Source organism: Pogona vitticeps, chromosome ZW-PAR (genome assembly GCF_051106095.1).
Source record: "Pogona vitticeps strain Pit_001003342236 chromosome ZW-PAR, PviZW2.1, whole genome shotgun sequence".
Taxonomy (NCBI): domain Eukaryota; kingdom Metazoa; phylum Chordata; class Lepidosauria; order Squamata; family Agamidae; genus Pogona; species Pogona vitticeps.
The window spans coordinates 9,889,417-9,916,827 of record NC_135800.1 but is presented as its reverse complement, the minus strand read 5'-3'; the positions used below and the strand labels follow the sequence as shown (position 1 = coordinate 9,916,827).

Sequence of the window (27,411 nt, the reverse complement as noted above, 5' to 3'; positions counted from 1 at the left end):
CATACATCAATACCCTGCTTTATATCATAGGTTCTCAGTGTGCAAATTAAAATATAAAATCATGTAAAACAAAACTGAATTCAACAACACAAACTCAAAAGACTCAAACATTTCCCATGGTTGATCTTTATCCTTGGTCTGCTAAAAAAAAAAAAAAAGGCGGAATGGGGGCGATGGGTGGAAGAAGGAACAGGAGCAGTCCTCGTCCCCTCTGAACCCTTCCCCTCCCTGCAGCCCTTCCGACCCCTTCTTGCATTTAATGCTTCCCAACCTCTCTCTGCCCTTCTGTGTTGGTGTCTGGTGTACAGAGACCTCGGGGAGGAGTGCGATGACATGAACAAGGTCAACGGAGACGGGTGTTCTCTCTTCTGCCGGCAGGAGTTGTCTTTCAAATGCATAGGTGAGTGGCGTGGGCTTTTTCGGCATGGCTCTGCTGTTGGTCCTCTTGTCCAGACAAATACATACAGGCATGTACGAACACAGGCACGTGGATGCACCCACATTTATGGGGGGGGTTAGCAACTGTGTCCACCTGTGCCCTGCAGCTGTGGTAGCCAGGTTTCCACTTTTACTGCTCAAATAATCCCCAGGGAAGGTTTTTTTTTTTTTTTTTTTGGATGGGGAAGAAAAGATTCATTTGAAATGTCGAGCTGGAAGAGAGCTTTGCAGATACCCTGGATTGCCCAAAAGATGAATAAGGGGGTCCTAGAGCAATCAAACCCAGCCTAAACTTTCTCTGGAGGCCAAAAGGTTGAAACAGAGGCTGGCACCTGATGCAAAGATAGGATTCTCTGGAAAAGACCCTCCTGCTGGGAAAGGCAGAAGGCAGCAGGAAAAGACGATGATAATCCGTTCCACTGAAATCGCTGTTTAGTGAAATCATTGTCTAGTGAAAAGCATTTCCCCATTGGAATGCATTGAAACCTGTTTAGTGCGTTCCAATGGGGAAGAATTGTCGTTGTCTAGCGAAGATCGGCCATAGGAAAGCCACTTTGCAAACCGCCGATCAGCTGTTTAAATCGCTGTCTTGTGAAGCTTAGGTCCCGAAAACACCTGTTTTGCGAGCAGGGAGGGAGCTGTCAAAATTGTCATCTAGCGAAAATCGGTTTGCGAAACAGGGACCAAACATTGTCCAGCGAAATTCCCCCATCGGAATCGCTGTTTTGCGAATCGCTGTAGCAATCGCAAAAAGCCAATGTCTAGCGAAAAAACTGTCATGCGGGGTAACTGTCTAGCGAGGCACCGCAGTATTTCCATTTAAATCTCCGTGACCAGAACAGGATGGACAAATAATCAAATCTTGCTTCCATTCACAAAAATTCGCGGACGTCACGTTGCAAGAGTCGGTTCCCTGTTTGGTCCTCTCTGTATCTCAGTGGCCTGTGCGTGGCCGCGCTCTCCCAGATCTGGAGCGTGTCCTTTCTCAGTGTCGGCCTTCCCGACAGATTATTTCCCCCCCCCCCTTGGCTCAGGACAGGAGAGGTTGAGAAATATCTCTTTGCTCCTGGGCTCCCGGTCTTTGTCACTCCCCAAAACAGGACCTGCTTTGAAGGCCCCTGCCATCATCCTTCCAAGAGAGCTTGAAAAGCCTTTCCCAAGCAGCAGAAGAAAAGGGCCAAGATGGTCCACCCCCCTCCCCCCAATGAAGGAGGTGACACCTCCTTTGAGATGCTAATTAGAGCCCTGGAAAGGGGGTGGACAGGATCAAAGATACTTTATCCCTCCTTTTCAGAGGCGGTAATTGCTTAACTAGATCCCCTTTCTAAGCCTCCGCTCTGCTTTGATTAGCAAAGGGCTGTCCGGCACAATGGCCGGACCAAGGCGGGATGCTCTCAAAAGGCTCCCTCCGGTTTGTAGCCGCGCAAAGATTTAGTCGTTGATTATACGCTTCAGCACCCCATGTACGTGTGTGTGTGTGTGTGTGTGTGAGAGAGAGAGAGAGAGATTTTGATTTTGATTTCTGGAGCAAAGAAATCCATGCAAGGGATGGAGCAGACATCCCTCCATCAACAAGCTCATCCTTGTTAAGTAGAACATGGAACATGCAGGCATTCGGTGGGATTTTAGTCGGCCCTAATAAGGGATATTGTTTGCCCCCTGATTGATTTTTTTTCTTGGGGGGGGGAGTTGGTTTATTTCACTGCTGCTACTGCCAAGAGGTCTCTGGATGTGGGGCCTGAGGTTGAGAGTTCAATTCCCCCCACTGGGCCTCCTGGGAGAATTGCCAGCCTGGGTGGCCTTGGGCCAGCTGCAGAGGGAACACATATCTGAGGACCCTGTACCTAAGAAATCCTGGAAAGGATCGCCACTGTTTATTTATTTATTATGCTTCTATTCCACCCATTTAGTGGCAAACCACTACTCTTGACTTGATGGCATGTGATGATGGTGAGCTATTGCCGATACGACTGTTATGATTATCGCGGCATTCCAATTCCCTGTTACCTTTGCAAAACCAATGGCCTGTGGCTTCGTTTTGGGTCCGTCATGTAATTGCCCGGAGATGCCTCCATCTGTAAACGAGGTGGATCAAGGGTCTCCCCAGAGCCACCTGCTGAGCCGATACCGTGATGGGTTTTGAATTCGCCGCTGGAAACAGTCCTCAGGTCTTCTCTCCTTTAACCAAAAACTCTAGCCAACCATGCAGAAGCAGCCTGGACAACCTGCACCGGGTGGGTGGGTGGGTGGGTGGATGGAGGGATGGATGGAGGGATGGAGGGAGAGAGGGAGGGACGGACAGACAGATGGACAGATGGACGGATGGACGGATGGACAGATGGACGGATGGACGGATGGACAGATGGACGGAGGGAGGGAGGGAGGGAAAGAGAGAGATGAAAAAGTGATTGAGGAAATAGATTAAAGAATGAGCGGATGAACAAGATGGATGGATGGATGGATGGATGGATGGATGGATGGATGGATGGATGGATGGATGGATGGATGGATGGATGGATGGATGGATGGATGGATGGATGGATGGATGGATGGATGGATGGACAGACGGATGGACAGACGGACGGATGGATGAAGTGTGTTGTGTTGGTATGTCGGCTGGCTCTTGGGGCCAGACTGGAGAGAACCTCCATGAGGTTTGTCTCTCTGCAGGCTTCTCGCCTTCGCTCTGTTTGCCTGGGACTCAGTTTGCCGCCTGGTCTGTTTTCGGCTGGTTTGCTTCCCCAGCCCACATCCCTTGATCCTCCTTCAGATAAGGCCTGGATCAATCTACTTAGGGCATCCGAAGGAAGGAGGATCTGTGTGGTCTTTTTTGTCAGGGTGTCCACACACACACACACACACACACACACAGAGAGAGAGAGAGAGAGAGAGAGAGAGAGAGAGAGATGTTAGAAAAGAAGACAGATAAGATTAATGGTGTTTTCTTTCTCGGCGGAGCGTGTGACGCTCTTAGTGTGCTCCATTTGGGGGGTGAATAAATTGATTTCCTGCAGGATCTGGCAGCCCTGCCTTCACACAGTCTGACATAACACCTTCCCTGTCGCCTCAGATGCCCTGTGTGCCGTACAGGATTTGACTCTCCTTGAACACAACTTTTCTCCTTCGGGGGAGAGATGGGCCTTGTTTGTATATAGAGCTGCTTTGCCGTTTTGTCCCCCATATATTCTACTTTTTCCTCCTCCACCAACAGTGGAAGACTTGGGACTTGATTCTGTAGGCAATAATCGAGCAGCGGAAACATTTATTTATTCATTCGTTGCAAAATAACAGCCAGCTGGCGATGGCCTCTGGGCAGTTTATGGAAGGTGCCTCTGTTCCATATTCTGCATGACAAGATCTTTGAAACACCCACCCCTCCTGACTAACCCCTTTTCCCTTCTCCAAACAGGACTATAATTTCCATCTATTCTTCATAGATTTTAGCTTCCAGACCCCTGTTTCCATCCTAATCGCCCTCCAAACTTTTTTAAAGATGTGGTATTCAGAACTGGACACAGTATTCTAAAGAAGGTGCACTAGTAGCAAAGAGAGGGGGACTGTTATAGCAAAAAAAGGGAAATAGTTGGCTTCCCAAGATGTTTCAACTACAACTCCCATGATCCTTTACTATGGGCTATGCTAAAAGAGGCTGATGGAAACTGTCCCAAATACCCAGACTTCCAAGCTTCTGTAGTCTCATAATACAGCGGTGCCTCGCTTAACGACAATAATCTGTTCCAGGAAAATCGCCCTTAAGTGAAAACATCGTAAAATGAAATTAAAAACCCCATTGAAACCCATTCAGTGCATTCTAATGGGGTAAAAACTCACCGTCCAGTGAAGATCCTCCATATGGCGGCCATTTTCACTGCCTGTATAGCGAGGAATCCGTCCCTAAACACAGTGGGGAGCCATTTTAAGCACCCGGTGGCCATTTTGAAACCGCTGATCAACTGTTAAAAACCATTGTTTTGCGAAGAATCGGTTCCCGAAGCAGGGAACAGATCATCGCAAAGCGAAAAAAACCCTATTTAGACCATTGTTTTGCGATCGCAGTTGTGGTCGCAAAAAGATAGTCGTACAGTGATTTCATCGTAATGTGGGGCAATAGTTAAACGAGGCACCACTGTACAGGAACTCAGCGTCCTTGTTGTCGTTATGTGCCATCAACGACAACATACGGCAACCCTACCTATGAGCAACCAGCAATATATCCTGCTCTCACTTGCTCTGCTCTTGTATAGTCATGCTCGTGGCTTCCTTTAGGAAGTCCGTCCTTGTCATATTCGATCGGACTTTACTCTTCCCTAACAGTGGGTTGAGTGCTTTCTGACCTGGAAGTCTCATCTTCCAGCTCTATCTCTTTTTTCATTTTTGACTGTGTGACGATACGGTTTTTGTGATAAGGAAAGTTCGTCAGGGGGTTACCAGGCACTATAACATAAGATACGCTGTGTGGTGATGGAAGTCACAATATATCAGTGTCCATAGGGCGTCCTGTTCCTCCAGTACCAGTTTTGGATACGGGAAACCAAACCAGCACCTCATGAATGATGGGATCAGAGAAACCCGATTGGCTGAGCTGTGGCAGCGAAAAATAACCACGGTTGTGCACATTGAAGACTTGAGTTTTATTTTGGACCGACAGAGCTGCTGCCCTTCTGGAAATTAACTCCTCCGGTTCTCTTTATTCCATCTGGGAGAGAAAGAACTGGATGATTTTTTTTCTCCCCCAAAGGTAGGGAACAGGTAGCAGCCAAGAGGAAAGCAAAAAAAGGACGCGCTTTTCCAACAAAAATGTTGTTGGTTGTTGTGGGTTTTTCAGGCTCTTTGGCCGTGTTCTGAAGGTTGTTCTTCCTGACGTTTCGCCAGTCTCTGTGGCCCGGCATCTTCAGACGACAGCACTCTGTTGTTCTTAATTCCTGCATATTTAGATGCACGCTTAGAAAGGAGGGCTGTAATTTCATTCAAAAGCCGATGCATCTCAGCAGCGTAAAACCTAGTACAGTGGTGCCTCGCTTTACGATTGCCCCATTTTACGACGAAACCACATTACGACGATCTTTCAGTGCATTTCAATGGGTTTTTTTCACTTTATGATGTTTTCGCTTAACGGCGATTTTCGTGGAATGGATTATCGCCGTTAAGCAAAGCACCACTGCAATTTGGACCTCTTCCAGTCCCGTTAAATTATGGACAGAGAATCGAGAGCAGCAGGTCCCCCTCCTGGCCTGCCCTAACCCCCTGTATCTGGAAACGAGCGCTACCTTGTCTGAGAGAGGACTGAGGATGATCTTCATGGCCACCCTCCATGCGCTCAATATGAGCCAGGACCCCTTGCCCCCATTACTCCTTTGTCGGCTTGGACCCAGGTCTACAGTCTTCTCCCATAAATCCTCTGCTAATCTTATTGTGTTCCCAGACGGAGGAGCGTTCAGGAGAACAATGAATCTTCAGGAGCTGCAGAGAGCTCTTCGGAGGAGAGGATTCATCTGAGAGGTCCAAAATCTTAAGTGATGGACCCAGGCCTAATCTTATATGTTTATACACACAGAGAGAGAGAGAGATGGTCGTTTTTCTTGTTCCTTCACCCAACCCCCCCATCTTTCTTTGTCTGGGAGGAAATATGCTTCCAGTAACTTGATGGTTGACCATCAGTCATGAAGGGGCAGACATGTTTTATGTTCTTCTCCAAAGGGGACACACCTGCTGGCAGGCTTCCATACCTTTGAAGCCATTCTTGCTGTTTTCCTCTCCTACCAAACAGCTCCTTGTTTCTCTTAGACCGGTGGTTCCCAACCTTGGGTCCCCAGATGTTCTTGGACTGCAACTCCCAGAAGCCTTCGCCGCAAGCTGTGCGGGCCAGGATTTCTGGGAGTTACAGTCCAGGAATCCTTGAGGACCCAAGGTTGGGAACCACGGCGTTAGAACAATGAGGAAGTCACAGAAGGGTGTGTGCCTGAATTTCTGCAGATTGGCTTCATTGCCTTCCAGCGTTTCGGGGTTCAAACAAAAGATGAGTCCATAATGTGTCCATGATTGTCCCTCTGGTGTTAAGTCACATCGGACGTTTTCTTCACGACCTAGAATTAAAGTGGCCCTCTTGGACGTCTGTTGAGTTCTTGGGGCATTGGATTGATAGGTCATGGAGGATGGGAGCTGTAGTCAGATGACATCTCGGGGAGATCAGAGGTCACATTCTGATGCCAGTTTAAAAAAACCACACAAGACACTGGAAGCTGTCCTGCTTGGACCACCAGGCTGTGCACTTTTGTTATTGTTTAGTCGTTAAGTTGTGTCCGACTCTTCGTGACCCCATGGACCAGAGCAGGCCAGGACCTCCCGTCTTCCACTGACTCCCGGAGTTGGGTCAAATTCATGTTGGTTGCTTCGATGACACTGTCCAACCATCTCATCCTCGGTCGTCCCCTTCTCCTCTTGCCTTCACACTTTCCCAACATCAGGGTCTTTTCCAGGGAGTCTTCTCTTCTCATGAGATGGCCAAAGTATTGGAGCCTCAGCTTCAGGATTTGTCCTTCCAGTGAGCACTCAGGGTTGATTTCCTTCAGAATGGATAGGCTTGTTCTCCTTGCAGTCCAGGGGACTCTCAAGTGTCTCCTCCAGCACCGCTTTGCTGTGCACTTAGCAAAGCCTTAATGTTCATGCACATTTCTTTCCCTGGCTGTTTCTGCATGTGTCCTTTGATTCATCAGGCTACCCAGACGGGCTTGTGTGCTGGTTTCATGTATACGTACACAGATCTACTTGCACAAACACATGTGCCCATACTATCTCTCAGGATTCGTGTAAAAACCTAGGTTGGGATGGTTTCATGTTGGGCTTAGCAGTCCTCCACATATCTCTGCGGAGTTATTTTCCACTGTGCTTTAGTGTCAATGTGCCTTCCTCATTCTCATGTTTCCGACTTTGTATTTTAATATTCACGGACACGGCTTGTTGTTCCCGCAGAGGGCTAACAGGCGGCTGCCATAGGTCTAGAGCCCCTGAGTGTTCATGAAACCCCCCTAACCGCAGCACCCCATACCCTGCAGTAGCACCAATGGTTACAGAACAGAACTCATTAGCAGAGGTCAAGGAAATGTTTCCCAGCTCTTACCGGAGTGAATGCCAGGGATGTGGTGGCGCTGTGGGCTAAACCGCAGAAGCCTGTGCTGCAGGGTCAGAAGACCAAGCAGTCGTAAGATCGAATCCACGCGACGGAGTGAGCTCCCGTCGCTTGTCCCAGCTCCTGCTAACCTAGCGGTTCGAAAGCATGTAAATGCAAGTAGATAAATAGGTACCACCTCGGTGGGAAGGTTAATTCGTTCCGTGTCTAAATCACACTGGCCATGTGACCACGGAAAGATTGTCTTCGGACAAACGCTGGCTCTATGGCTTGAAGAGCGGGATGAGCGCCGCCCCCTAGAGTCGGACACGACTGGACAAAAATTGTCAAGGGGAACCTTTACCTTTACCTTACCGGAGTGAATGCAACACATGAGGACGGGTGTGACACCCCCCGAATCTTTGCTTTATTCTAGTGGCCCCAACCTTGGGCTTTCGGAGATTCTTGGACTACAACTCCCAGAAATCCTGTCCAGCACAATGAATGTGAAGGCTTCTGAGAGGTCAAGAACAACTAAAGACTAAAGGCTGGGAACTATATGTACAGATCAGGGCTTCCCCGTCTTGGATCCCCAGATGTTCCTGGGCTACAGAGATCCTGGACAGCACAGCTAGCGCTGAAGGCTGCTGGGGTCTGCGAACAGCTAAAGACCCGAGGCTGGGAATCACTGCTTTACTCGGTGCTTAAAAAAAGAGGAGGGTCTCTTTTTATGCTTAGCGGTAGCATCTCTACCCCAGCCAGAACCTGGAGGTTCCCTGGCTCTTTTCCCATGACCCGGCTCTATGGCTTGTCCGTTGACCTGATTCTCTCACTGGATGGACACACTTTTGCTTAGTGTGCGGCTCCATTCTAGGGGTCGAAGGAAAACCCCAAGCGGTCCTCCTGAACATTTTCACAGGAAGAGACCCATGTTTCGGTCCAACTGCACCCTTCCCTGCCTCCCTGCCTCCTCTTGTCCAGCTTCCCTGAGAGAAAGAGGCGGGGGGGGGGCTGAGGCTGAATAGCCTCCTGCCGTTGGCAGAGGTGCTGAGATGCGGAGGCCAACTTGGTCTAAGACTCTGTTACTTGGAGGGGGAAAAAAACACGCTTGCACATACTTGCTCATGGTTTTCATTTTGTTTTCAGAAGATTGGACACGCAGTTACATGGTAGAGCGATGTGTGTTGGCTTTGGAAGGAGCCCTAAGTCAATAGGCATGCTTAAAAATACTGTGCTCCCCTCCTTCGCCTCTTCCATCGGCTTCTCTCCCTTCCCTCCCTCCATCCTGCTTGTTTTCCTTTTTCTTCTCTCTCTCTCTTTTTTTAAAAGAGTAGCTGTTTCAGGAAAGGAGATAATGGGGCTGCCAACGACGCCATCCCGAATCGAAACCAGGATGCGGTGCTTCGGGTCCCTTCCAGTTCCTCCGTTGCGCAACGAACCCCCCAGTAGAGTTTTTTTTTGCGGGTGATCTTATTCTTGTTTTTTATTCTGTTGGTTTTTTTAAAAAATTTTGTTTGCCCTGTCCCCTTAAAAAAAAGCCGAGGGATGTTTCGGCTCTCGGCTCTGCGAGGTGGACATCAGAGTCTGCAGATCTCCGAGGATGAGAATTGTATTTCCTTGATTATGCTTCTGAGCGTTGTGACCCCTTGCCTTTTCTGCAGCAGCAAAGAGGGTGAAAGTCTCCCCAACCAGGTGGGAGAAGATAAGGCAACAGGTGGGTCCAGGAAAGAATGGGGGGTTCGGCCGGGCTATGTAGTGGTTCAGGCAGACTTCCGTCCCTCCAGATTCTGGCTGTGTTGTTCTGCCTCGCCCAGTGGTCAGGCTTGGCGGGATTCGTATCTGTTGCAGAGATTTGAATTTCTGGTTAAATTCCTTTAACCGTGCGGCAAAAGTGCAAGGGTTCGCAGAACAGAATAGCTTCAAGCTCGCCAGTTCACTCCACCCGCTTTTTTCATCAACTGACACTTACAGTCTCACTCTGAGATGTTAGTAGGAGAAAGAATAAAGGGCTTCGTTACTTAACGATCGAAAAGATCAAACTGCAGACTTGAAGACGGGTGCTTTCGGTGACAGGCTTCAGCAGCCTCACTAAACGGCTTCCAGCAGAGAAGAAAGAGAGAGAAAAAAAGCTTCGCACAGCGAAATGGGCCTGCCTTTGAAATCCGAAACAGGGAAGAACGACTGGCTGAGGCTGACAGATTGACAGTCATCCCAGGCCAGAAAGGTCCCTCCTACTTATAGGCTGCATGCAAAGTTACAAAAACTCCAACTCCAGTATTCAGATCTACGGAGGAGACTGTAATATTGTGGTACGACCAAGAGACCCGGGTTCAAATCTCCTTCTTTTCTGCGAATAGATCTTTTGTGCTTGGGGGAGCATTGGGCCACCCAGAGGTTCATAGCCGGATCCACCTCTTGGGAGGTGAAAACGGATGCGGGTGGTGGGGGAGGAAATTCGTCTACGTTCTCTTGAACCCTTTGAACCATAAGGCAGGTTTTTTTTTTAAAAAAAATGCAGCAAATAAATAAATAATGTGGGTTGGAAAGCCCAGTTCTCACAAACAGCAAATGAGCTGAAAACAAACTTAGATGGAATTCTCTACGGTGGAAAACATGACAACAGTCATGATAATCGCATTCATCCTCGTCCTCCATTCCCTGCAGCTAGAAAACTAGCCTATCGGGGAGAAGGCTGAGCTACAAGTCTTATTTCTGAGTTTGCCATTTTCTCTGCACGTTCTCCCCCCCCCCTATTTTTGTATGTAAGGCCGATGCAATGTATGTATAGAAAGTCCCATTCTAAAGGCCCGTTTATGTAGCAGCGCTGATCCATAATTTGAAACAGGCTCCGAGTTAGCCCGGAGAGCATGCTGGTTTATAATCGCAACAGAACTCTCTCTGTGTGTCTCTCTCTTTGTGTGTGTGTGTTCATGCGCGTATACCTCCACGAGAAGAACGAGAGGGGGAGACTGTTCGTTTTGGCAGAACGCTGCCTGTCATGGTCCGGATCCAGCCGCAAGTGAATAGATGCTCACTTTTAACGCAGTAATCAAGTCTTGGTGCTGATTCAGCAAATTAACCTCCATGCCAAACCGCAGCGGAAAAATCAGTTTGATGGGAGGTTTTTTATTCCCCCCCAATTAACCAAAAAAAGAAAACTATCCTTCCTACATTTCGATGCCTTCTCTCCCTTTCCATTTACCTGCAACTGGACATGATAGGAAATTCTATAGGAATTTCTTCCAAGGCTCCAACCTGGATTAAAGCCGCAGCTTCAGGACGTCCCTTGTGCCTCTGCCTTACTGGGTTTGTGCTGGAGAGATGGGCAGGCGTCCCTCCCAAAGAAGACCTCCAGACTTGATCCTGGTTGGTTTGGTGACCTTGAAGGTGTTCGTGAGAAGCCCTTGATCCGAATCCTTGATCCGCAGTCTGCACAGGGCGATTCCAAACGCAAGAAGGTTCCCATTCCTTGGCTTGGGGGGACCATGGGCTTAAACCTTATCAGTACTGCCTCTGAACCAAGATCCCTGTTGATTATACAGAGCAAGGAAAACAAGCTCTCTTGAGCCAGATTCATCATGCCCCGTCCAGTTTATAACAAGGACTAGAACAGAGTCGAGCCTGGCTCCTTTCTCCTTCCAGGTCAATCCTTTCCTAGGCCTTTCATTCCCCCCCCCCAAAAAAAAATCCGGTCAAAGCATCTCTTGTTTCAGAAAGCCAGGAGTTGGCAGTTTGCCTTGATTGTGTTGGCAGAGTGCGATCCTTCTTCTCTTCTTAAATCAACCAACATGGTAGTCATTGCCAGTCACCCTCCGAGATAAGGTGAGACGATCCAGTAGTTCTTGTCGCAGTCAAACAAGGTGACACGCGGAACCCTACGGCTCTCATCTTCCGTCACTGCTGGATATCTTTATGGTTTCGGTCTCTGGCTGTGAGGTTAGGAGATGGGTTGGTCTCAAGGATCAAGATGATGGTGGTGATTGTGATGATTAGGACATGCTAAAGTTGATGGGAACAGCTTTAGTATCCTATTATTACTCTCTGCACCAGAGCAAACCCATTGAATCCATCTCTAAGCCAACCCTTATGTAAATCCCATTGAGTCAATGGGTCTAGTTAAGCAGAGACCAGCTTTAGGATATTGGCTTCTCGGAAGGCCCATAATTTTTCACCCGCCGGCACTGGGTCGTTGAGTCTCCTCGCTGCAAGGCTAGGAAAGGCAGGTGCCGAGTGGGTGATCTCATTCGTGGGATACGATCCATGTGCTAATGGTGCATGGGGGGGGGACGCCACTAGGATTTTTCCGCCCCTGCCACTCAATCATTGTTTCGTAGCCTCGTTGCCAAAGGTCAGCCTTCTGAAATATTTTGCAAGTGACCTGCCAACGTTAAGCACATCTCTTCCCTTTGAAAAGAAAGATACATAAATAGGGAAAGAGCGAGCCGACTTTTAAAGATTTTCAGTCCTTGAAAACTGATGGAACACCTCAGCTTTTCCTGGCAAGTTGAAGCAATGTCACTGGGGCTCTCGGCGCCAAAACGTCAATGGAGGGCAGGGCGTGCCGACTCGGTTGAGCGGAGCTGGATCCGAGCGCGGGCACGCTCCCCGTCCCGCTGTGTCTTCAGCAAGCGATTCCTTCGCGGACTGGAGTGTGTCCGTTCTAATCAGACATCCCTCCCTCTCCCATGCCTTTCCTCCCTTGGTCTCGGCAGCCTTGAAGCAGACAGATTTATTGAGGTCTTAATATGTAATCGGAATCAAATTAGGATCTTGCGTGCCCGCCTGGAGGAGTGGATTTGAAGGGCTGTCTTCTTTTTCTACCAATATGAATGAATTTGTTCTGTTGGAACAGATCCCCAATCTCTCTCCTTTTCCCCCCTTCCAAAGGCTGAGGGATTCATCATGTTTGTCGTCAGCTTTAATCTTGCAGGAATCCTTTGGATACAATGCTAGCAAGCGTTGGATCAAGGGAGGCCTTCCTTTAAGGAGCCTTTGCCTAACGGGAGTATCCGTCTATAGAGATGCACTTTTGTTTCATCCTGCTGCCTGTCCTCTAACTATTTCTGCCTTCCAAAGATGAGATCTGTAATATGGTTCCTGCCCTGGTCTCTACTCTAAAGCAGTGGTTCCCAAACTTGGGTTCCCCAGATGTTCTTGGACAACAACTCCCAGGAATCCTCAACAATGCAGCTAATGGTCAAGACTTCTGGGTGTTGTAGTCCAAGAACCTCTGGGGACCCACAGTTGGGAGCCACTGCTTTCGGAGATAAATAGGGAGATGCAATTTTGCCACTGGAAGATCCAACTCTGTTTCGTCTCGGGGGAGTTTCCTACCACTTTAATGTCCACCCTTTCGTCCTGCGCTATAGCACTACAGCGCTGTAGCAGAGCTATGTGAGTATATCGCCAAACTGCATATCCCAGGATTCCCTGTTATGTCAAAGTGGTGTCAACCTGCTCTAACTAGGTGATGTTAGCTATACTGTTAGACTCTAGCAATGAAAACTGTTTGAGAGGGGAGGGGAGCATGCCTGGATGAGGGAACTCATAACTTCAAATGCAAGATGGTGAAGGTCAAGGATCAGCAAGCTGGCAGCCTTTAGCCGCACGGAACCAGCGCTGCCTTCAGCATCAGTCCACATGTCCCAGTGGTTGTGGATGATGGGCACTACAATGCATAAGATCTAGCAGAAACCATGCGGCCTTGTTCTGTTTGGGGATTTTATTTAGTCCACATTTTTACAAGAAACCAACATAAGCTACACCCACACGTTCACACATTATGAAGACTAGGGGGTTGGGGGTATATGTGTCTTTGCTTTAAAAATACGTCAGAAATTATATCCCACGGCAAGTGCCAAAATGTGCATTTTACTGTAAAATACATTTTGAAATATGCATGACTAGGGGGCTGATTTTTGTTGTTGTTCTGCTTTTTCTCTCCTCTGACCTCTTCCCCCCCCAAAAAAAAAAAAGAGAGAGAGACAAGGCAGAAGTGGCTGACAAATGAATATGTGAGAAATTGTCTGGGACCGAACATAGTCTCTGTTTTTAAGATGCGAAGGTGTTGTAGATTAGATTAAGGCAGTTGGTGGAGAAGAGCCTTCAAGATTGAGTAATGCAAGGAAACCTTGGGCTCTGATCTCTGGAAGAGGATTGCAAGGTTTTTCCCTGTTTCCTTAGTGGTTGAGGGCATGTTGGGAAGGAAAAGGCAATGTGTCCTGGAGTTGATGCGTACCCGTGGGTTTTTGTGTGAAGGATCATTCTTGTTCATCTCCTTGAGATGCTGAATCTGAGGCCAGGCAAGGCATTGCCTCATCCATGGAACCTAAAGGTGTGCTTTGCTGCATTATTCTGGGTGTAAATTTCAGCTTTTGAAAGACCGCCTGGATAGCTTAGTGGTTGAGGTCTCTTGTCTATGGAGCCAGACGTTGGGAGTTTGATTCTCCCACTGGGCTTCCTTGATTGGCTGGACTGGATTATCCATGGGGTCTCTTCCAGCTCTGCGGTTCTAAGATGATGAGGATTGTCCTTAATGAATTACAGTGGTGCCTCACTAGACGATTACCTCGCAAAACGTTTAATCTGCAAGACGATTTTTTTTGCGATCGCTATAGCACTTCGCAAAGCGGTTTTCCGTATGGGCTATTTTTGCTAGACGATGTTTCGGTCTGTGCTTCGCAAGACTTTTTTTCCCCCCCAGGACATTTTTTTGCAAGACGATGATTTTGACAGCTGGGTCCGCAACTCGCAAAATGGTTTTTTTAGGGACAGTTTTTCACAAGACAACGATTTTGACAGCTGGGTCCATGCTTTGCAAAACAGTTTTCCTATGGATGATTTTCGCAAGACGACAATTTTCCCCCCATTGGAACACATTAAATAGATTTCAGTGCATTCCAGTGGGGGACCGCATTTCGCAAGATGATGTTTTTGCAAGACAGCGATTTTCGCGGAACGAATTAACATCATCTTGCGAGGCACCACTGTACTAGGTAGTTCAATGGCTGAGGTCTCTGTCTGTGGAGCAAGAGGTTGGGAGTTCAGTTCCCCACTGTGAGTAGAGCCAGCACAAGTACACTTGGAGTAAAGCTCTAGAGAGTGTGATCATTAAGATTGCACCGCCATGAGTTAATATTCTGCCCCTCCACTTGGTTTGTTTCTGAACCGCAACTGTGCTATTAAGGAATTAGAACTCAGCATCGTGGGGGTGGATGGGCGGAAAAAGGGGAGAGCCATTAAGTAATTGAATTGCAATGATCTGATTTATCCTAGTGTTCTTGCGCTGTCTAATTTTAGGGGGGGGAGGTTAGCAGGAGGGAATTTTTGGGAAGAGACTCAGCATGGCGGAGCTGTTTGGGTTTTTATGACATTGACCGGTGGTTTTCCTCGGGAGGGGATCTCCTCTGGCAAACGGCAGGGGCTAATTCCTCGCTGTGGCTTTTGTTTATTCATCTCAACAATTTGGGCACCCCAAACGCATTAGGTGTCAGAACGCGGTATGCAAAGGGAAGATGCTGCCACTGGCTGGATAGCTCAGTGGTTTCGGTCTCTGCGGGCCAAATGGCGATCTCTTTCTGGGTATGACTGCACCCCAAGTTCCACCATCACAGAGGCACGAATGCCCCTGTAGGATGAGAAGGTCCTTTATATGTTTGTAGGGACTTTCCTGGGGGACAGGGAGGAGAGAGCGTTAGAAGATTCTTGGAGTGTGCAAATGCAATGGGACTGGAATTGACCACTGGGGGGAAAAAATCAAGCAAACGCCAGAGAGCAAGGTTCCGACGATAATTCAAATCTTGAGTTTTGCAAAGTTCAGAGGCTGCAGGCATCTCGTCCCTACCAGGACGTAGGGCAGCAGAAGACAACTCAGTCCCCTTTGCCGGAGGACATGGGGATGGCGGGAAAGGGAATCCTTAGCCATCCTTCGGAAAACTGTGAATTCCAGCTAGGCTCGCTCTGTGTCCCACCACAGAAGAGACGGGAAAACCAGGTCTTTCTTTCCCTAATCATTGAATGTATCTAATATTTATGTCTTGTCGTATAGCAGAAAGGTGGATGGGCTAGGGCTCAGGAGATCTTGAATCCCTGCTCCACCAGAGAAACTCCCCCAGAAGGTGGGGTTGGGATGAGTAAAGCCACTCCTTAAATATCTCACCTATTTTGAAAACCCCCAGTTGGGTGGCCTTACGTTGGTCCCTAGAAGGGCCCTAATCAATCGCAAGGATGTCCAGATGTTCTGCTCTCTTAGAGACACTGAGATGGGTGTTCTCGTTTCTCTACGCACACACTCGCACACATGATACCCACCCAGGCTGTCCCCATGAAGCCTCGCTCCTGTTTTTCCTCTGACTTGGGATCTCGCTGGTTCCACTTAGCGTCTCATTGACGGGTGCAAAAGGATGTTTGTTAGCCTGGTGTCATCTCTCTTCATCCCCCCCCCCTTCCTCGTGCGCTTTCTCCCCCTTTTTTCCCTCGGCTTCTGCCCACGCCATATGGGCTGAGTGTGGGTAAACAGAGGCCTCAGTCTCTGGGGCGCTGCTGCGTTTGGAAGCGCTTGTCCTTGCTAAACGCTGTTTCGCAAGTGTCATTTAAGAACAAAATAGAGAACAGCGCTGGGGCCCCGGAGTCTCTCTCTCTCTCTTTCACGCTGGCAAGAGGCCACCGAAGGCGGCCAAGTTCTGCCAGCGCTGCTGTGGGGTTGTTTTCCCTCCGTGCGCAGCGGGCGTTGTGCGTAGGTGCAGGGCCCTTGTGTGTCTCTCGGTGTTGACTTGTTTGTTTTTACATGCGTAGGGGTTGGGTTTGCAGTGTGTGTTTGTGTGTGGATAGAGCAAGACACAGGAAGAGAAGGCACCAAATAAGAATCACTTAGTTGGAATCGGCGCATAGCGCGCACACAATTTAAAAATAGCCACTTCTCCCATGCTACGTTCTTGGCACTTGAAACAGAGATCTGAATTCAAGAAGGATGGATGTGCCTGTCGCATCTCGTGGCGCTGCCTCTTTGGATTTGAACGGAGCGTCTGCCACCGCTTAGCCTCAAACGGGACCCTGAATGCAGGAAAGCAGCAGATGGGTGCTGAAAAGAACAAAGCTGGCTGGGTAGCTCAGTGGTTGAGGTCTCTGGCTCTGGAGCCAGAGGTTGGGAGTTCGATTCCCCACCTCTTCTCCAGGGAGAAGAGCCAGCCTGGGTGGCCGTGGGCCAGCTGCACAAAGTCCCAGGGCTCCCCCCCCCAGGAAGAAGGGAAGGAGAAACCACTTCTGAGTCTTCTCTACCTGGAAAACCCTGGAATAGGGTCGCCATAGGTCAGAATTGACTTGGTGGCACGTGATGATTAACAAGAATTCTTAAAAGTGCAATTGCTCATGCCTTGGGTGGGAGAAAGTAGATTTCAGGACTCTGACGTACGCCACCGGTTCTAAAGAATTGTGTTTTTAATAATGTCCTGACATCGGAAAGTGTAGGAATGTGACACACATGAAAATGGATGATACAGTGGTGCCCCGCTGGATGACGATAATGCGTTCCAGCAAAATCGCTGTTAAGCAAAATCGTCGTCAAGCGAAAATAAAACCCCATTGAAATGCATTGAAAACCAGTCAATGCGTTCCAATGGGGAAATACCTGATCGTGCAGCGAAGATCCTCCATAGGGCGGCCATTTTCCACTCCCTGTCTTGCGAAATTAGGTCAGCAAAACAGCGGGGAGCCATTTTGAGAGCCGCCGATCAGCTGTTTTTAAATCGTCGTTAAGCAAAAAATTGGTTCCCGAAGCAGGGAACCGATTGTTGTGAAGTGAAAAAAAAACCATACAAACATTGTTTTGTGATCGCTATAGGGATCGCAAAATACTTATCGTCAGGCGATTTCATTGTCTAACGGGGTAATCATCAAGCAGGGCACCACTGTATTGAGAAGAAAAACAGAGGAAGGCAGGTTGGTTGGTTGGGCTTTAGGTAGCTAATGATAGATACAGGAAATGTTAATATGTGAGGTCTAAAAGGCAGTTCAAATGGGCATTAAGCAAATATTCCCCTCCTTTTAAAAAAATTAAAAACTAAAGTGAACTTTTGACTCTTGATTGACTTCTTTGGAAGGCACCATGAATCTCCAGTTCAAGAGATGTTCATACAATTGCATTTTAATATTACAGGTTCCCTAATTTCACTTTTGCATGGCAACCTTTGTTTATAATCTGCAGCTTTTAAATTTCTTTTTGCAATGGTCTGGGTTGTAGCTTTTGGGAGTAAAGAGTGATAGATATGAAATATCCGCCAATCCATAAATGTTTCTTGGATGGGATGGTGCAGAACGGTGGCTAAATCATGACTTTCCACCAGTCCATAGTTTCAGAAATTAGCTCCATCAGCAGTGGAGAAATCTTTGGACCTCCAGATGTTTCTCCTGCCCTTCCCACCGACCATATTTAGCATTGCTTCTTCCAAAATGTAGTGTCAAGCATTTTACCGGCCAGAGATCCCCCCCTCCCCCACCTTGATGTCAGATGGTCAATGTTCCTGTAGAGGTCCCTCAAGGAGTGATGGGTTTGCAGTGCAGCTCTTGTCACGACCGCTTAGTGACGAGTCTTGCTGAACTCAGTGAGACTTACTCAGAAGCAACTACGCAGAGCAGTGGTTCCTAGCCATAGATCCCCATGCCTTCTCGGATGAGAACTCCCAGAAACCTTTGCCATGAGCTGTGCTGGCCAGGATATCTGGGAATTGTAACCCAAGAACATCTGGATTACCCAAGGTTGGGGAGCTCTGATGTACAGTGGTGCCTCGCTTTACAATTGCCCCACATGATGACGAAACCGCATTATGACAATCTTTTCAAAATGATGGTCTCAATGAGTTTTTTTCGCTTTGCAATGATCGGTTCCCTGTTTCGGGAACCGATTCTTCGCAAAATGACGATTTTAAAACAGCTGATTGGTGGTTTCAAAATGGCCACTGGGTAAACAAAATGGCTCCCAGCTGTTTTCTGGGACGGATTCCTTGCAAGACAGGCAGCGAAAACGGCTGCCATATGGAGGATCTTCACTGGATGGTGAGTTTTGACCCCATTAGAATGCATTGAAGGGGTTTCAGTGCATTTCAATGGGGTTTTATTTTTCGCTTTACGATGTTTTCGCTTAAGGGCGATTTTCCTGGAACGGATTATCGCTGTTAAGCGAGGCACCACTGTATAAGATTGCAGCCAAATCCAGCTTCATCTTCCATGGATCAGCTGCAAACTGTGCAGAACTTACGGACAGGCCAAAGTTGTTCCAGAAGGCGGCCTATGTTTTGGTGCCAATGCGCCAACATTTTGCTGAAAAATCCATGGCAATGCACTGCTCGTAAACAAGACAATATATGAATGCACTCTCAATTTGTCCTGTCAGGCATTGATCCATTGAAATGTTTTTGATTTCCAAGCATTCCCTGCTATTTGTTCATCCAATACATGCGCACATCACTCTTGAACTTTTAAAAAAAGGGGTGGGGATGAATGACCTTGGCTTCCCTCTTGACCCTCTGCCTCTTCCTTCCTCTCCTCTTGCGGCAGACGAACCAAGCAGATGCTACTTCCATGACGGCGACGGGGTGTGTGAAGATTTTGAGCAGAAAACCAGCATCTTGGACTGCGGGGTCTACACGCCCAAAGGTTTCGTGGACCAATGGGCTTCCAACGTGACCGTCTCGCATCACGACGAACGATGCCCAGGATTGGTCGTGGCGGGTCAGCCTGCGGCGAATCAGGTAAGAGAGGAGAACTTGCCCTTGTAGGGCGGGTTTTCTGTGATGGACGGGATGGAGGACATAATACAGGGACCAGGAGCTTGGTGGATTGGTTTGTGGTTGTGCTTTTTTTTTTCCTTCTCTACCGCACCACTGTATAACATCTGGCCTTCCAACATAACATGGTTTCACAACAGAAACGGGATACAAAAGTGGTATAACACTTGGGAAATCCCTACCAAGCTGCCTGCAAGCCTACTTTGTAAAGAGGTATCCAGGGTAGTGTAGTGGAGAGCATGATGGGCTCCGGAGATGTGGGCTTGAATCCCCTCTTGGCTGACTGGGAACTGATTAGGGAGTGGCGGTGGTAAAACCACGTGTGGGATATCTCATTCACCTTGAATGTCTTATGAGGGTCTCCACCAATTCATTCCAACTTAAAGGCACGTAAGATGCTCTCTAAAAGTAACTTTTGGAAGAAATGAAAAAAGAGAGATTATTTTAGTTGATTAATTAATTTAGTGTCATTTGTAGTCTTCCTTTCTTCCGATGGGATTGCTATTACACCAATAAAGTATCTATGTTTATTATGACTGTTTTAGAAAGATCATCACAACCTGAAAAGGAATTAGTACACATAACTACTGCTGGGTTTCTAGCTGCTGAGTCAGAGGTTGGGAGTTCCGATTCCTCACTGGGTGTCCCAGAAGACCCAGCCTAAGTAGCCTAGGGCCAGCTAAGCGGTGGTCCCAGGGCTACCACCGGAAGAAGGGAAGGGAAAACCACTTCTGAGCACTCGCTCCCTGGAAAACCTCAAATACAGTCACCGTCATTGGCCGGATGGCATGCAATTATTAACTGCATCATTTAGGGGTTGCGACTTGCATAATTCAATTCTGCTGCTATGCCAGTCTTTTCTGATGTTTCTGTGTATTTGGCCATACACCGGTTGGAGAACTGATCGTCTTCCTCAGCCGGGATCACCCTCCGTTTTTGCAGTCCCTCTGTTTCTGTGTCTTGACCGAATCCCCTGACCAAGGCAGAAATTGACCCCTGAGAATCTACTAATCGATGCTCTGCAGTTGGCAGTTTCAAAAAGCCAGATGCTGTTTCTCTAGCCGGTATTGATCGGGGTCAACCCGGTTGCGTGTGTGAATTAGGGATTGACCTAATCGCGGCCCGTGTCCATTCTCTCCCCATTTTGCATGTGTTCAATCACAAGCCTGCTACTTCCTGTTCCCCGTTATCTTTTTCAAAGCAGCAATGCATTTTCAATTGCATTTAGATTTAAAGTTGAACCTGAAGTGCATTTAATTTGAAAGGCTGCTCTTCTGAGCTGAGAACCCACAAAATTCAGAGCAGTGCCTTTTCAGATAACGTTGTGCAAGTTAGATTACATTTATTTTATTTATTTGAAATATTTTTACCCTGCCTTTCTCCTTAAAAAGGACCTAAGGCGGCTCACATCATAAGACAGTATTTAAAGCTAAAAACAGTAAGTATATAAATATAAAATAAGATCAGAGAAATGGTAAATAAAAGCAATAATAATAACACCTTCAAAGCAGTAAAGGCACAACAGTCCACTTAAAACCCCGCTCAGGAAGCTGGTCATTCAGAGAAAGCTTGCCTAAAGAGAAAGGTCTTTGCCTGCTTGTGGAAGGACAGCCAAGACGGGGCCAGGCGGATCTTCCGTGGGAGGGAGTTTGATGACATGGCTCTGAAGATTTATTTATTTATTTATTTTATTTATTGTATTTATACCCCGCCTATCTAGTCATTTCGACCACTCTAGGCGGCTTACAACAAATGATAACAAGTTCTAAAAAATTTATAACAATTAATTAATTAGATGAATCTATAAGATGGGAAAAATAAAAATAAATCAAATAAAGAGAGAAAGAAAAAGGAAAGAGGACAGGAATTAACTGGAAGGGAAGATAGCTTCCAATTCAGTGATTCTAAGACCTGATCCCAGTTTAACAAAGGTCATCTGTATTTTATTATCATTGTTTTTGTGTGAAGATGTTAATATTATTTTCTAACAGAATCATCCTTATAGGATGCATCTACCCTTTTCTGGCTTTGTGTGTGTGTGTGTGTGTGTGTGTGTGTGTGTGTGTGTGTGTGTGTGTGTGTGTGTGTGTGTGTGTGTGTGTGTGTGTGTGTGTGTGTGTGTGTGTGTGTGTGTATCTGCCACCACCACCCCAAAAAAGGTCTACCTTGGTCACAGATTAGGGCTGGGCAGGTTCACAATCTTTTGTGCATCGTGTGATCACAAGGAAATAACTCTCGTTGGACTGTCCACAAGGCAAGTTGTTTCCGTGTAGGATCACAGCCTTGGTTTTCCATCGTGGATCAAAGATCCTACGGGCCTACTCTGAACGTACATGCCAGCCCTCTCAAAGAAAAGAAAAAAAACCTGCTTAAATTTCCCACGGTTCTGCTGTAAATAGCAAAGGATTTTCATAAGGGGAATGTGTGGGTTTCCTGAATAAGAACAGTAGCAACAACAACAAGAAATTAAATTGTTTGGAGGAGTTGTGGGAAGATCCAGAAGCAGGAGAGATTTCTCCATCAAACAAGGAGTAGCTATTTGCATTTGCTGAGAGGGACATGTGATAAAATAGGTTCCGGGTGTGCCAAAGGTTCTAGGTCACCCTTGAGACAGCACATGACTTTTCAACCATTAGAAGCCAATTTGCTCTCTTCCTTGTTTCATCAGCAGTGTCAAACCTTGAGGGAATTCCCTTCCAGAGTCGTATTTTACTAGCTGAAATTAAACTATGGGCTGGAAGTGGGGACTTTTCTACAACCTTGTATTTTTCAAGTATTGGGAGCCAACCCGAAACACTGAGAGTAGCTAATACTGGGAGCGGTGGCTGCCAATTTGCAACCATAACCGGTCTGTGAGTTTGTTATTAACTCAGAAAGCCCTAAGCCTCTTGGGGTTGGGAGGCCTGAGAGCACGTTTTCGTCCCCTTCCATCTGCCCAACCGTTGGGGTCATGACCAGAAGTTGACCACAACTGGACACCAATCTTGGATCTCACTGGGAATCCTGAAGCAGGTTCAGCCCTGCTTAATCCTCTCTTGTCTCAAAATAGAACTAGGAAAGAATCCAACTTGGGACTTTCCTCTAGCTTTCTCGGTATCCTTTGCTGCTTTAAGTCCTGTGCAAGGGACATCTTGCGGGCACTCAAATCTGAGTGGTTGTTTTTTTGCTTGAAGCAATCCCCTAAAGCAGTGGTGTCAAACTGTGGCCCTCCAGATGTTCTTGGACTTCAACTCCCAGAAGCCTTCACCACCACTTCTGCTGGCCAGGATTTCTGGGAGTTGAAGTCCAAGAACATCTGGAGGCCCAAGGTTGGGGACCACTGCCCTAAAGGAAGGATCCAGAGAGATAGGAAAAGGGGAGGTTCCATGCAACACCAAAGAGCCCTCGAAAATATCTGCTTTTGCTTTGCAAAGTTTAGAATGGGTCTTCCCTTTCTCTCTCCCTGAAGAGTCATCGGAGGAGACCAGCAGCGTACATCTCAAGGACACTTTGTTCCCTCTGTCCGGGTGCACGTGAAGGTGCACATTGTGTAGAGAAAATAATAGATAAAAGAGACACAAGACAGATGCAAAGCTGTCCCATCCATGTTTGCAACCAATTTTTTTTTTATTGCCTGGGTCTCCCTCCCCCCCTTCGCTTCCATGAGTTCCCAAAATTAAATAAAGGCAAACAATTGTGTGTTTGTGTTAGTGTTGCAAAAACGCTCCAATCTTGCTGCGTTCCAGGGGCATATTTACGGAGAACAAAGCAGCTGGCCGTGTTTGAGCGGGGCCGGCCCAAGACCGTTTGATATCTGCAGCAGGAGAAACAATGTGTGTCTCAAAGGACTGATCGAGGTGGGGTGGGGCCCGTCTGTCCCCTGTTTGGGATGGGTTCGCCTGTCCAGTTTTGCTTGCTCCTGCGTTCAGGTGTTGTTTTTAAAGTCTACACGTCTTTCTGTTCCCGAATATACGATCAGCGAATTTTCGCGGATGTTTCAAAAACAAATATCGAAATGAAATGTTCGTCCTGCAGTTCTGGTATTGCCAACTCTGGCTGGCAGCTCTGGCTCTCTGGAGTCCATCCACATCGTGGATCTTGTGTACCTCCTCAGATCAGATGAGATCCATGTGTTTTGGGCAGGGTGGGGGGGCTACTTCTCAGGAGGCCCTCTGGACCTGTCGTTGGAGCCACAGAGGAGTGGCCTGCTTACCTACCCTGTTCCCATCAACAAATAATCTCTCTCTCTCTCAATCCGAACTGGTGAGTGTGTCAACGACTGAAATGAACTGCAACATGAGACTTTCCGTTCCTCGGGCCGGGCATCGTGCCAGCTCCCCTCCTTGGGAACGCTGGCACAGCATGTTCCCTGCGGTGGTTGAGGGAAGACAAGCCATCCTGTCCTGAGTAGAGGGGAGATTTTATTTTCATTTTTTTCTTTTTTTCTTTTTTTCTTTTTAATGGGATGCTGGCCTGGGAGAGCGTGAGGAAATGGGATAAGGCCATTGTCCTTCTCCACACAATGGCATGCTCTCAGAATGACCCGAGAGTTCGGACGGGCTGTTCCAGATCTTAGGTTGGGGGATAGTTAATTTAGTTAGATTTGAAGCTTGACAAAGGGGCCATGATTCTTAGGCCAGGAGCTGGACCTGTAATACTGTAGTAATTCAAAGGGAGTCAGTTGAGGTGCTCAGTCTCACCTGAAGCTCGGGAGAAGATCTCTAGGGCTTCCGGACGTTGAGTCGTGGCAACTGGACTTCTTATTAGGCTGAAGCATTTTGCTACTCATCCAAGTAGATTCTTTAGTCTGAGAAGACCCCGGATATATCTAATGAACCTATTCAGACCAGGGGGAAGTGAAAACAACATGGAGGATCTCTCCAGGGTCTCCTACCAACTCTCCTCAGACCGAGGAAGCTACTTGGACGAGTAGTGAAATGTTTCAACCTCATAAGAAAGAAGTCCAGTTCCAAGACTCAGCTTCCAGATCACCTCACCTGGATGACTGAGAATCTTCACAGATATTTTTCTAGGGCTTCTCATGGGATGAGGGCCTAGACTAGTGGTTTACAACTGTGGGTCCCCAGATGTTCTTGGACTACAGCACCCAGAAATCTTGGCCAGCACAGTTAATGATGAAAGCTTCTGGGAGTTTTGGTCCAAGAAGATCTGGGGATCCAAGGTTGGGAATCCAGTTCTTTTTGGACGAGAAACCAGAGGGCACATCCAGATGTGTCTGGTTCTGGATTCAGCAGAGAAGACAATGGCAGTGTTGAAAGTCCTCAGAGATGCAGTGCTCCAGCTTAGGAGCTGTGGGCCCGAGCAGATGCTATGCTTAGCACTGGCAAAGTAGATCCTTACTTGCCTCCTGCTCTTGCTTGTGAGGTTGCAGAGTCCATAATGAATCTCCTTTGCCTAATAAGACCATGGAGCAATTTCTGGTACTCCCAGCAAGAGATGGAAATGAGCATTGTTCTGTGCCTACTTTAAACAAACTTGCAGAACCAACGCCTTAATGCCAAACAAGGACACGGAATGATAGTGTGTGATGGTGTTTGGATGTTTAAGTGTTAGAAACCTTGGAAAGGTCATTTGATCCCATTTTAAACAATCAGCTAATTGTTCTGTGGTCTTTAGCCATGATCTGATGGCAGAAAGTGAGGAGGAATTAAAGAACCTCGTAATGAGGGTGAAAGAGAGTGCAAAAAATGGTCTGAAGCTCAACATCAAAAAAACTAAGATCATGGCCACTGGTCCCATCACCTCCTGGCAAATAGAAGGGGAAGATATGGAGGCAGTGACAGATTTTACCTTCTTGGGCTCCATGATCACTGCAGATGGTGACAGCAGCCACGAAATTAAAAGACACCTGCTTCTTGGGAGTAAAGCGATGACAAAGCTTGACAGCATCTTAAAAACAGAGACATAACCTTGCTGACAAAGGTCCACATAGTCAAAGCTATGGTTTTTCCTGTAGCGATGTATGGAAGTGAGAGCTGGACCATAAAGAAGGCTGACTGCCAAAGAATAGATGCCTTTGAATTGTGGTGCTGGAGGAGGCTCTTGAGAGTCCCATGGACTGCAAAGAGAACAAACCTATCTGTTCTGAAGGAAATCAACCCTGAGTGCTCACTGGAAGGACAGATCCTGAAGCTGAGGCTCCAATACTTTGGCCATCTCATGAGAAGAAAAGACTCCCTGGAAAAGACCCTGATGTTGGGAAAGTGTGAAGGCAAGAGGAGAAGGGAACGACAGTGGACGAGATGGTTGGACAGGGTCACCGAAGCGACCAACATGACTTTGACCCAACTCCGGGAGGCAGTGGAAGACAGGAGGGCCTGGCGTGCTCTGGTCCATGGGGTCATGAAGAGTTGGACGTGACTTAATGACTAAACAACAACAACAGCTTTAGCCATGAACGTTCCTCGTGAAGGGATGTTGTTCACAAGAATGAAGAATGTACATGCTATTCTTTACATTTCTGCATAGCACATATTTAGTTTTCCTCCATTGTTTGGTCAAAGATGTCAGCTCTTCTGAACCACCATGTCTGGTACCCGAGAGTGCTTTGCTTTTTTTAAAATGGTCATAAAAAACAGTTGTTCCAGGGGTTTTTAATTGTCCTGTTGAAGGCTACATCTGGAAGGAAAACCTACCATGTAAAGATTAACACTCTAATTACAGGAAAGAGAGGAACAGCTTTAGTGCAGTGGCTTCCAACCTTTGGTCTCCAGATGTTCTTGGACTAAAACTGCCAGAAGCCTTCACCAGTAGCTGTGCTGGCCAGGATTTCTGGGAGTTGTAGTCCAAGAACATCTGGGGACCCAGCGGTTGGGAGGCACTGCTTTAATGTTTAGCTTGACCATAAGACTGGGGTCAATAGTGACGTAGTAGGTAGCTGGTGGCACCTTAAATCATTGGCTCTGATTTGGCTGAAGAAGCAGCACTCTTTCTGGCCAACAGAACATGGGTCGTTGCCACCACCTACCTGAGATCCAGCCATGAGTTTGCTCTTCCCATGAGATGTCATAGAGGCACGTTGAGTCAAAACTCTGAGCCATGCTGCCAACGTGATTTTTTGAGTTATTTGAGAAGGTGCCACAGAGCCATTGGGTGAGGATACAAAGCAAAGCTTGGGAATTTTACTTTTGGAAAGGCAACTAGTGTTCTTTAGTGCGATGTGATGGTCCTGCTAGCCAGAGGAGATTTGGGGGTGTGTGTGTTATTTTTTGGTTGATTTTGCTTCGTCAAAGCTTTTTTCCCCACAGGACATGGGTTTAAAATATTGCAGTTGTTCTTAAAAGCCAGCAGTAGTGCTGATAATAAAAGCAAGAAATTAAAGATTTGATGGCAAGAAAATAAGTTCTTATCCCAGCATCTTCACTGTGTGTAGTGGAGGAACTAGGTGGGTAACCCTTTGGTGAAGACATTCCAGAAATGAGGGGGTGACCGCTGTGGGTCAAAAACAACAGATGTTTCTAAAGACTAGCTAAAGATAGCAAAACCCAGTTTTATATCACGTTCCCTCCCCTTACTGGAACAGCACAATTTAGGAGTATGGGTGACTTTTAGAAAGCAAAAGGACGTGACTTTTTTTGCCCTTCCGTACCACGTGAATTTCCTAGAGAGAGAAAGCTGTTCCCAAAATGGAGAGGATTATTTCATAGTTATCTATTCTGTCGGTTTTAGGAGCTTCTTAGGGGAAGGAAAGGGTGTTTTTGTGGTTTTTTTCCCCAAAATCAGACTTGTATAATCTACATGCCCAAATCTACCACTTCTTCCACTGTGACGTTCTTTCTATTTCAAATTTACAGAATTTGGGAAACTCTTGTAGAAATTAACTTCAGTTTGCTGGTATCCTTAGCATCCAAGGTTCCCAACCTTGGGTCCCCAGATGTTCTTGGACTACAACTCCCAGAAGTCTTCCCCATTAGCTGTGCTGGCCAGGATTTCTGGGAGTTGCAGTCCAAGAACATTTGGGGGACCCACGGCTTTAGAGGATCAGTATTCATCACATCAGAGGAGACTGGGACGATTTTGTCCTGCTTTACCTCTTTTTGAAGCATTGATGATCCACAGGCATGTTTACATGATTCTCTTTACAAAGGG

At 47.2% G+C, this 27,411-nt stretch overlaps 1 protein-coding gene across 1 annotated transcript in view; it reads left to right on the top strand.

The window, feature by feature from the left end:
- Positions 1-27,411, top strand: part of PAPPA (pappalysin 1) — a 160,207-nt gene that overhangs the window by 69,713 nt on the left and 63,083 nt on the right. The window contains exons 9-10 of the mRNA XM_072985014.2: positions 309-400; positions 19,094-19,287. Coding sequence (XP_072841115.2) covers positions 309-400; positions 19,094-19,287 — 286 coding nt within the window. The remainder of the gene's footprint in view (positions 1-308; positions 401-19,093; positions 19,288-27,411) is intronic.